Below are 12,406 nucleotides of genomic sequence, written 5' to 3'. Positions count from 1 at the left end.
CTCAAGAGCACTGCTCTGATTTATGACAAAGCTGATGTTCCCGTAACAGATTGCCTCCATAAACACTCATGCCACACATCTTATCTGTGGGAAAATTTTGCCTGTAAAGGATCAGGTTTAATTTTTAAAAGTGCTCACTTTCTGTCTTAGCAACTCACATTTCATGGCAATTCTTTTGCAAAAGCACAGGTTGTTATCCAGCCTCCAACACAAGAAAAAGGGGGGCAAAGTAAAGAAAGCTTGCTTTTAGTGCTTCTTTTCTTTCTTTGTGTACCAATATCTGCAAATTAAATGATTTCATGAACATTTAGAAGAAAAATTTTGTTGCTTGAATCAGGTGATGGCATGAGAACAGAGCTGATCAGCACAAAGAGCAGACTCAGCCATTCTAGTGCCCAGTTTGCCCAGTTCAAAAAGATGGGAGCTATGGCACGAGCAACCACCAGCTCTATATGCATCCTGTTAAAGGACTCAGAGAGGCTGATCATCACAATGAACATTAGGAAATGTTTATTCTGGAAATTTGCCCAATTCAGACATAATCTCTGGCTATTATCAAAGTATCACCTACACTTATTTAAATTCCCCTCAATCCTATGGATTTAAGGCTATTGTTTTTGTAGCTTCAAGGTAACAGATGGTGCAAACTTGTAATTCACAGAAATCCTACCAGCATAGCCAGCTGCAAACTGGTTTGGGTTTAGGAAGAACTGCTTGGGAAGCCACAGAAGTCACACAGGTAATGCTTCAAACTATCTACACTCTTATGGAGAGAAAAAACCCACAAATAACCCATCAAGAACCGGAAATAACTGTATGTATGAGACCTGTGGGGGAAAAATCAAATAGTATAAAGGAAATTCAACAACTGAAGCCATTTTAAGTGCAGTTATTATGCATGAACACCGATAGAGCCGAGTTCTTCTGAACTTCAATTTGCATTAAAAATATGTAATTTTCACTTAATCTTGACAATTGCTTAACTGAAACTTGTTTTTTTTCACAGGGTATGAGAATGGAAATGCCACGAGTGTTACTGTGAGTAAAATAAATGGATAACAGCATTGAATTCCTCTGTCTCCTCAGGTTCTGAATCATTATTAGGAATCCACAGGAATTGCATTTCATTGTGCCTGACAGCTTTTATATGATACTTCTTTCTTGTTGAGGTAAAATTAACTGAACAGCAAAGCAAATGTCTTTGAATACAATGGAATTCCAATAATTTAGGTAATGACTTAGTAAGAAATTAGTAAGGATTTTCTTATTAAGAAATGAAAACAGAGAGAAGTTAATTGAGACCCCTCAAATGAGCCAGGAAACTGAGGATAAACCTTCAAATGTGATGATAAAGGCAAGATGCAGAAACTGCCTAGGGTAATATGAAATAGTGACAGAGTATTTTAGCACTGAGTCCAAGTCAAAACTCTGAGAAAATATGCAATAAAACACAACTGGTCTGTTTCTGAAACATGGCAGGCTGAGCTTCAAACATTATCAGGAGTCATTAAGGAAAAAAAAAAGGAGAATAATTACATGGTCTCCTAGACAAAACAATCTACAATCCCCAAGTTTCCTTCTCAGTTGTGATAAATCAATCCCCAATTAAAGAATAATGAAATTGTTTCTCAAATGATCTGGAAGAAGCCTGGCAACACTATCAAGCATCTGGAAGGTACAGACCTGTTGACAGCAATGTTACAATTCCCTACAAGAGGAAATATGGCAGTCCTTAAGAAGAGCACATGCTATGGGTTTAAGCTTATTTCCTCCTGCTGTCAGGGTATTAAAAGATCTTTCATCCTATTTTGCAGCCTTTGTAAGTGTGATTCCTTTTGTGATCATGTGCTGATATTCTGAACTGCTTCTCTTACCTTGACTCATCTGGCTTTAACCAACAAATGCACTGGACACACAAAGATGCAGTGAAGCTGTCATTTCATCTCGGCCTAAGTACGCAGATTCCTTTTATTTACAGGTTTGATATTATTACCAAAGCAGAATTTTTTGTTATAAAAAGCAGATATTAACCTCATTAACCTCAGTCCCACTGAGGTTATGCCTACTTATTCATGCAATAACTGCACATGCCACACTTAAGGACCTTCAGAAGAAAACATGGAAAATAAAGAAATGAGATCTACTTTGAGATTTTCTACCTTACAAACAAATGGGGGAAACAGCAATAAAGCTGTCAGGAAAAGAAGCTTCATCCCTAATGCTCCTTCTGAAGACTTATGTTTAAACAGTCCCTGGAAAGAGACTAAGCAAGCCACAGGAGCAACATATATAACTGAATATTTAGAGCTTTGATATCCTTTTGGAAAGCACACCATTTCAGATTGCTACAAATCCAGAATAGCTTCAGCTAAAAATACCCTGCTGCATGAGATATTTCAAGTATATTAAACACAGTTTAAAAAACAGCTTCTCCAAGAATAAGACCCAAATGAATATATATATATATAAAGAAAAGCCACTGACTCTTTGAAGATCTAAAACCCTCCAGCACCTCCTTTGGTGTGTGCAAGCAAAAAAAGAAAACACAATGTGTATTTTATGTTTATGTATTTATATGTGTGCGTGTACACACATCCTGCAATAAAAAATATATGAAATTCAACTTCAGCCTTAGAATGCAGAAAGCTCTGTAACTACCAATCAAGAATCCTTTACTCTGTACATCTCCTAGAAGGCTGCTCATTTTTATCAAGATAATTCTGTGCAATAATTAAGTTTTTCCTTGTAAATTTCTTAATATGCTAGAGAATTTTTACAGGGCATATATGGAGACAAAGAAATAGAAGCTAAATTGCTTACCTTTCTTCCTGCTAAAAGCACGATTCATCTTGAAAAACCTACCCAGTCAATGATGCTTCTGGGTTTGCTTTTTTCCTCCCCACTTTAACCTGCAAAACACATATAAGAAAACAGAAAGTTCCATTATTATAGTTGAAGTTCCAATTATCTTCATATTGAGGACACTGCAAATGACCTTAAGAATTCTGAAGTAAATCTGAGATAACAGGGATGTGCTTTGCAGAGGAGAAAATTTCAGCATTGAGAAGACCTGTGTTCAAAACACCCATTGGTGCTTCATGCCAAAAGACATTTTAAGGTTCCTTTCAGCTGTTCTCCTGAAGAGTTCAGAGGCACAGAGCAGGTGGCATTAATATACATGAAGACAAATACCACACACAAATAGGTTGGAAAGCAAGCTTTAAAATGAATGCTGACTACAAGACTCCATAAAAACACTCAGTTCACATTTGCACTGCCTTGTTTTGTGTCATTTAGGCTGTCAGATTATTTCAAGCTAGGCTTTCATCTTCACATGAGCTTGACACTGGGGAAAGAAAGTAAAAATCACAATATAGCGACTCTTCTTCACTCAGGGTCTCAATACAGATAAAATTGCTTTCTATCAGTGCTACCACATCCTTACTCCATTTTCTTCAGATTGTACAGTAATTTCTGTATTTTCTTCCCTTGAAAACATGGATCCATTCTTAAATTCTTATTTAATTTTTGATTTACAATACTATTTTTTAGTTTTATTATTTACCAACATTAAAAAACCCAATAAAATCACTACACCCAAAGCTATTCAGCACCATCACATTCTGCACTACAGAGCTTTTACTTTATAAACATATGTAAAGATATTCCCATTACTACTTTTCATTCTGTTCAGACCTTCCAAGCAAAGTTGCATCAGTGCCCTTTCTCTGCTCTCCACACAGTCCAGTCAAAGGAAAAGAAAAAAAGAGGGATGGTAAAAAAAGAAAATCAAAATACTTTGCTATCAGATGATTTTTTTAATCAACTAGAACAGTATTTTTGCTTTGAATAAAAACAAAACTTATGCCAGTACTTCAAATGTCAGCTTTAAGATGAGAAATTCATTTATGATACTTTATGCAGCTCATGAATGCTTCCTGTGGTGCTTACCTTTCTTTTTCAAGTAAGTTCAATACCAATTAAAGCAAATTGGATTGAAGCATTATCCAAATTTCCATATAAATATTTGGTATTTTTCAGGTTGGAACACATGGGAGATTACAGCTAGGGGAAAAAAACAAAAAAAAACACTAAAAAAAACCCAAGGAAACAACAAAACCTCAATTTTATTTGCCACTAATCACTGATGCAAAGGACTTCACACAGTCCTTTGAGAATGAAGGAGCAAACTCTGTTTAATGGTTTAAATAAACTTACACAGCACCATGGACATAAAAACAACCATTTGTTCCTTTAAGCACAGGTACCAGATCGCTGTTTTACAGATTTTACTGAGCATTTAAGGAGAGAGGGCATAGCACAATAAGCACAGAAAAGAGTTATCCATGTATTTCCATGCCATGATTTCGATACAAAGCCCAGAGAGTGCATCTGGTGCCCAGCAGTTCAAGCAGCAAGGCTGGGGAAGCCTCACCCACCCCCAGAGCATCCTCTGCCCGCACTATCAGCAGCACCACACGGAAAGCTGTGCATGTACAGCGGGCAGAGAAACCAAAAAACACCCAAGAGGACTCTCAAGTTCTAGGAATGGTTTCAGCAGCATCCCTGGAAAGTGCAGTGGCATTAATGGGGGAATTCCAACACTCATCAGTGTCCCCAGAAGCTGAGAATGCACAAGCAGCTCTCCTGGGAGGGCAGGCACCTTGTGGGGTTTTCATCAGCGTGAGGACAATCAACTCAGTTGAAATAAAATAATAAGGAGGAACATTAGAATTTCATCTTTTTAAACAACTGCAAGTGTGTTTAACTTACAGGTTTAACATAGAAACCTATTAGATATGTTTAGGATATATAAGCAGTAGCACAGCTTTGTTCGGGATGTTCATCCTCATGAATTATCACAGTCAGTTTTGAGCAAAAAACTTCCTTTCCCCTCTAAGATATCTCTGGCACTTGTCTTGCACAGCACCAGACCAAACACTTTAGTTCTCCATGATGGGACCATAACATGTCCTTTTCAGAATGCCTTTTGTGTATTCCTGTCCTCATCCAAGAGACTGCTAAGGAACATATTTGAGATGGTTACTGGATAGAGCATCTTCTAAATAGAAGCTCTGCAGGCACATCACAGGGCAGCTGGCTGGCCACATTTCTAGAGGTCACCATTCAAGTATTTTGTTTAAAACACAGTGTAACTAAGTGCATGTTTCTTCCTCATGAGCAAGGATATATTACCATTGATGTAACCTATGATAATAAAAGCCAAAATTTATCGACTTCTTAGCTAAAAATGGGCAGTATTTCCAAAACTATGTTCATAATTTCAATTCCAACAAAACATTAGTAGAACAAAACAGAGATGTGGTTTAGGCAACAAACAGTATCAAAACAATCAGTGTACTTCCACTTCACACAGAAAATGTTATTAAACAGGGAAACAGAATTAGCTACATGCAACCACATTTACAATTCCCTCAAACTCTGATATGAACATCACCAACCTCTCAGACACTCAAAAAGCAGATAATTAATTAAATGCTACATAAAATTTTGCTATTTATAAAAGGCCAAGCCAAACAGCACAAGGTTAATTTCAATCTCCTCAGTGAGGCTTGGGGCACGAGGGTAGTTATCAGACTTGTACACAGGGCTGCTAAGTTTTCAATCAGAAAAGCAAAGTTATGTTTAGACATATCATGAAATATCTTTGTTCCAATGACAAAGAATAAAACTTTTAGGAGCAAGGAAGCAAAGAGTCCCTTTCTGGTGCAGGGGGCCTCTGCACAAGGGCAGAGTCCTCCCTAAAAATCACTTGACTTTCTAGGGTAAAGCTGCTGTTAACAATCAGAGGCATTAGGGAATAGGAATGTAGACCAAGCCATTCCATTACTCATCACTCAGGAAGACACACCTAGGTAAAAAAATGTTTCTCCACCTTACTCCAAAGAAGAGTTTTCTTCAGCTTTGTCCAGAAACCAAACCCTACTGGGAAATAGAAAGCCTACACAGGATTTCACAAAACAGTTAACTGAAAAAATGTGGAGTTCTGACAGGTACAAACTATGGAAAATCTGGGTAATATCAGGTTATTTCCTTCAGGACAGAGATAAAAGAAACAAAAAGAAAAAAAAGAGAGAAAAGGCTTAGAAAATAATTTTACTGCACTAAATTTTTCAGTGACAGAGAACACCCTGAGCAGGAGACGTGACACCCACAGCCTGAACACTGACATGGGCATATGTCGTGGGCAGGTGAGTGTTTAAGCTGTCATATCAAATTTTAAGCAGTCACAGAGAAAGCAAACACCATCTCCTTTTTTCTTCACTGCCATTAACCCCTTGGTTTGCATGGTGAGGTCCTGTCACAGCAAGGAGGAAACTGCAGAATGGCAAGGGGTGCAATGAAACAAGTGGCCTTGGCGACCGTGGTGTTGGCAGGTATTTGGACTGGGGAATGCAAGGGTGGCAGAGATTACTGAGTAATTCCTTTTTAACACTGACACTCATGTTGGTGACTGTCTCCTGCCTTATGCAGCAAAGGCAGTGAACAAAGAAGTGGAGTGGCAGACTTCCAGCTGCCAGCACAAGCAGCCCTCGCTGCCTGCTGAAACAACACTGAATTTCCACACAGGCGCCTTCACACGCCTGCAGGCTCCTGCAGAATGCTGGGGTTTGATATGTTTTCTAAATTTAGAGCTGTCTCAGACAAGCCAAGAGAACACACTTAGGAAGGGAAAGAAACAAGCCATGGATGTAACTCATCTCCTTTGTCTCTTATTTCCTCTTAGAAATATTCCTGAGGACTTATTTGGAGTTTCCCTCCCAGTCAGTCCCTTTGAATGGCACAGGCTATAACTATAGTATAATTACCTAGTCTGAATCTTTGATTTTATACTTCTTTTTCATTCCACAAAAAATTACAACAAAACCTCCCTAAAAAGTTCAACTTCTACCCATCCACTCCCCATAACAAAAAATACAAGTCCAATCTGTCTCTTCCCTTGCACACACATATAGTTTCCCTACAAAGGCAAATTTAGCTTCAGAAGACATGAAGATTTGTCTCTTCCCCATCTCAGATCCCAGCCTTTAAAGCAAATTGGGTAACATTCCTTAAAGAATGAAGCACAAAATGTCTTAAAGCCTGTTTCAAAAGGGCTGCAGCAGACAGGAATGTGTGATTCATTGACTTGAAATGAAACTTAAGCTTATAAAGTTATTTCTGAAGGAAAGATGAGAAACTGGAATATAATAACAGCTTTGTAAATATTTTTCTGATTTAACCAAAACTTCATGAAAATATTGCCTTAGTGTGACATGGGGCATAAGAGAGAAAAAAATTATGATAATACAAGACTGCCTTAGGTAATACACAAACCCAAGTAAACATCTTAATATTAGGAGGGACTTTCCCTTCCTTTTGTATGAAGGTAAATACAGCACTAAGTTGCCAAAACCCTTTTTCCTCTGAAACAGTAAAATAATTTAAAAATGACTCCTCAATGAACATATTTAGGTGCCAACCCAAACATGCACTGTCATGCTAGGAAAGCAGCACTTTCAATCATGGCTAAGAAAACACATAGGCTCTTTATGTTTATAAACATAATACAACAGTCTGTAGGACTGTAAGCCACAAGAGTATTTAAATAGAATTTAGTACTACAAAAACATGCAGGAAAAATAACTCAAAACTAACTCCATGGGCTTCACCAAAGTTGAAAATCTTTCTGTCAACTGAAGTTCTTAGCCTATGCTTGTGCTTTACAATTCACAGAAGCACAAATGGAGTATAAAGGAAAACATTCAGTCACTGGAAAACTTTATTTTTATGGTTTTATTCATCACCACATTTTCAAAAACATTCATTAGCCAGAGCCATACTTTCCTCCTGAAGGTCAATCTGTAGAAATAACAAAATTACTCCTTGCAGTTTTTCAACTTTGCAGAGGATGGGGCAGGGCTAACACATAAAGAGCTGGTCTACCATCTAAAATTCCCATCTTCCCACCAAAGCAGGCACTGCTGCTGAGATGACAGTATTGCCAATGGGACAGAGCCCAGACCTGCAGACCCTCGGGCCTGCAGCCAGGGCTCCAGGTGAGTGAAGTGCCCAGAGGTGTCACTGCGGCTCACCTGGTGTCAGTGAAGAGAAGACAGAAATGAACTGGGCAAACACCAAAACAGCTGGAAGCCACAGCCTTAAAAAAAGACTTCACCTTCCAATACACTGATTTTCCTTCTGTAAATGGAATGGGCAGGAACATCCCAATCTGAAGGCTAAAGACCTTCCTGTGGTCTGACAGATCACCCTGTTCTCCCCAAGTTCCTGAAACCACCAGGAAGGTACAAGAGTCACACATGCCCTATATTTTTCTTCCCCTCTCTCAAGCAGTATAAGCCTAGTACTGCTGTGACAAGTGCTTTCCAGCCCACAGCAACAAGTCTTTCAGACTACAGGTAAAGCATTCTCATAGAGTAGATCTGCCAAAAAGTATTCGCAGGAACCAAGGACAAGCAGAGAGTAGTGTTTTGCTATAAATATCAATATCAAAGAGAGTCCAGGAAGCAGAAAATCCATATGAAACTCATGCATTTCATAGCAGTTTTCACAAAACTTTTCTAGGTGATTTTTTACTCTTCCATTTCCTAAAATAATCTGTCCCTTTCAATAGGAAAAAAATGAAAATAGAGAGGGGTAAACAGGTAACAAGGGGATATCACTCAGACAGCTGACAGCAAAAACAATTCCTTGGGCAAGGTTATCACCAACTTTTGTTTTACAGCAAGAAGAAATATCAACACCAATAAGTATAACAAGAATAAACTTCAGTACTGAAATAGAACAATGAAGAAAATGTGTTTAAAACTGTTGCAAGCACCAATAAATCCTCAGACAAGTTGATAATGGAACAACCTTCAAAAACCACAGACAAACAGAAAATGTACTTGTTCCACAAAAATATTTCTCTAGATGTCGTTTAAAGTATTAGGAACAATGTAATTAAAAAAAAAAAAAAAATTGCACTTCTCAGCATATTTACTTGTAAGCAATTATTTTTATTATGTTTAATTATGCTGATACATATTAGTGGATTACATGACTCATTGGACAAACTGAAGTTTATACTGTCCAAACAAAAGGAGTCATTTCAAGCACAAGAGCATCCTCTTCTGCAGAAACCGGTTCTATTATTTGCTTCATTATGACAAAATAATCACAAGATATAAGAGGAGCTTTCTTTTTCCAGTCCACAAGCACCAGTGAGTAAAACATTAATGATTTCAGTCTTGTCAGCCTAATTCTTACTCCACTGTACAAGAACTTACAAGTGTCAGATGCTCAGAGCTAGTAGAAAGGTTTTATGTTCTCTCCCAAAGAGCTCAGACATGTTCATCTGCTTCCAAAGGACAGACAGATGGCAAACATCCTGCAGACAAGAGTATTCTGTATTTCACATCCCATTAGCCATTTGATCAACTAGATAGAATCAAAACAAGATTTCTGCCTGTCCCACTACCTTTAGATGGATGATGGAGCACCTGGGGAGCTTTGTGAGTATTCTGTTTTTAACAGCAACAGAGTGTATCGCTGGGGTTTACCACAGACAGGTAAACACAGAACAGCTCTTAACAATAAACCAGTTCTGGTGGAAGGGATAACTGGACACCTGAGCTTTTCATTTACAGGAGGAGCAATTTCTCAGAGTTTCACACACAGTCCTTTCTTGAATAGATAGATACAGTCAAAAGAAAGGTATTTTCTGACATAGAGTATGGTTGCTTCTATGCTGGCATCACTGTTTCTCCTCTGGAAGAGTGGATTGTCCTACAGCAATCTGGAGAACCTATTTATTTAATTACTGGCAGATGATTTTCAATTCCTTCCTTGTATTTTCTTTAATGGGGAGGGAATGTATTTGAAATGTTCAGGTCTCAAAAGAGCAGCAACTTTTTGTTAAACCTTCTGAATTTTTTCCAGTTATGTTTACTGCATTCACTGCATTTTCATAATCACATTGTAAAAAGTGCTGCTTACAGAAAAGGCAGAGACCAAAAGACTCATTAGGTATTCTGAAGGTAAATCTCCAAACAAAGCACATCAATTTCAGAAATAGGTTTAGATCCACTTAAGAGTAAAACCTCATCATATTTAGCAGATATGTTATGGAGGCACGAGATTTTAACAAAAGGCATAATTTTTCTCCTCTACCAAAGTACACTTGGCCAATCCTGAAAAGTGCATCAGACATACCATTGTGCACATATGCTCAACAGGTCCCAGAAGACCACTTCATGTGCTTCCCTCAATGTGCATTAACCTTAATTGAAGTTCAAAGGCTGATTACTGATGTTCCAAAGACGATTATGAAGAAATGAAAACCCCAGATATCTATTTAGACAAAAGCAACCAATAAAAATCTGGGTAGCTACTAGGGAACAAGCTGCAAGAGAAGAATGCTCCCTACACATGCTCCTGTATTTTCATTACTCCTGTACAGCACACACTAGATGTATTCTTTGCTACAGTCCCTCTCAAAGCTCAGTCCAATTTATTATAAATGCAAAATGAAAAATATAATCAACTTTTCCTCAAGGGATCTGAACTATGACATTCCAAATGGTTTCCTAAGTCTCTGAATTCAGTTTGGGTTTTTTCTTCTAATTGTAAAAGCTTTTGGCATTTTGTTTTTATTGGGGTATGTTTTTTAAAGTAAAAGATTGATACAAAATTAGCAAAGGTCATCCTGTTATGGAAATGCAGGACTTAGAGTCCAAACAAGTTTATACTTTAATTTGGGGTCCCTTGTCCCATAGCTGTCTCTCAAAGGGGAACCAGAAGCTTGTATAAACTCTAAGCATACAGATTGCTATGCAGGCTATATATGCTGGCCTTCTTGTCTCTTACAGTCCAATTCCTACCAGCATTTAGCTCCAATGCTAATGGTTATATGATGGAAAAAATCACTATCATAAAAATTTCCAATAATTTATTTTCTCATAATCAATTTATTCACATATTACATACTTCTGAAACAATGACATACAAAAGTGTCATTCACTTAAAGTCTTAAAATCCGTGATCCTGAACACAATCCCTTAATATTAAAATCAATAGATTTCTCATTAACATTAATGCATTCAGATTCCTTGCTTTAACTGGCCAGCCTCAAGAACAGTATTAAGTTTTATTTATATAGATCAGATGGACTTTATTAAGTGATTTCAACAATTTTCAAAATTGAGAAAAGTTGGCAATATCCACTTTCTCACTTATACTAAATGAATCTCAGAGGGAGTATGTTGAAAACAAGATTATATTGGGTTTTAGGCTTTATCACTTTACATTCCTTTAGCTTATCTGAATAGTTTGAAGAATCCAACCATTTTGGTAAGGTTGTGGTATGAAGTTAAAAGCACAGATATGGGAAGTGACATAAAATCATGGGAACCAAAATCCTATTTATTACAAATTAATCTCCTCATCTATGTCTTTCAAATCCAGTGTATATTCAAATAGTTCATTATCGTGTCTATTCAGGAGAAACATTCAGGTTTTGCACACCATTACAGTCACTACTAATCTTATTTCAAGATTTTGGCAAGTGATCCATCCTAGAGTAATTTATTGGAAAGTACTGAAATACAGACCAACACCTGTCATGTTTTCAAAGAAAGAAATTTTTAAGCTATCCTCTTGGGGGGAGTGGGACCACAAGGAGATAAGGGAAAAAACAACACAAAACAACAAACAAAAAAAATCAGAAAACACCAAACTTCAAAATTTGGAAGTACAACGTTTAAAAAAATGGAAATGGACCCTTGCCACAGTTTCATATTGAACAGCTTAAATGCCTGTGCCAGTCATTTCCCTTTTTTTTGTCTACAGTTCTGAGATAGTAATTCTGGTCTATGGCTCTGGGTACAGTGACTAGATTTGCAAACACTGAAGCAGAACTATTATCATTTCACAGCACCTCAGTCCTCGAATAAACTTAAGCTTCACTACCAAGGTTTCAAGAACTCAGCATATGAATACACAGTGTATCAAACGTGACTCCTTTTGAGTGAGATTTTGAAATCTGTTTGTGCAGGTGAAGATTGCAGGCTAACTGAACTTAAACTCTGTTCATACTTCTGTAACATCTGTCCCTACCAGTGGGCATGAGGCACCTGAGCACCCAGAGCTGCCTGACTTCTTTGGAAAGCACAGCTCGCAGTGCTGACAGCTGTTCTCCTGCATTAACACACACAGCTCCACCAGCACTCACTGACACCCCTGTAACACACAGCAGGAGAATCTTCTCCTACAGTTATCAACACTCTGTTCAAGGGGGCAAACCACAGAGCACAAAGTGCACTCATGCACTTGAGAAAATGCTTTTTCCAAAAGCCAAACATAGGAATCAGCTGTTAAAACAAAAGCAGGAACATCAGTGTGAAAC

General features: G+C 37.7%; 1 protein-coding gene across 8 annotated transcripts in view; it reads right to left on the bottom strand.

Moving 5' to 3' along the window:
* The window catches only part of GULP1 (GULP PTB domain containing engulfment adaptor 1), a 143,681-nt gene that overhangs the window by 72,520 nt on the left and 58,755 nt on the right, over nt 1–12,406 (bottom strand). For all 8 annotated transcript variants that reach the window (XM_015635109.2, XM_019007533.2, XM_015635107.2 and 5 more), the window contains one exon: nt 2,821–2,909. In XM_015635109.2, coding sequence (XP_015490595.1) covers nt 2,821–2,848 — 28 coding nt within the window. In that variant the 5' untranslated portion in view covers nt 2,849–2,909. The remainder of the gene's footprint in view (nt 1–2,820; nt 2,910–12,406) is intronic.

This window comes from Parus major, chromosome 7 (genome assembly GCF_001522545.3).
Source record: "Parus major isolate Abel chromosome 7, Parus_major1.1, whole genome shotgun sequence".
Classification (NCBI taxonomy): Eukaryota; Metazoa; Chordata; class Aves; order Passeriformes; family Paridae; genus Parus; species Parus major.
This window is presented reverse-complemented; position numbering and strand designations above follow the sequence as displayed.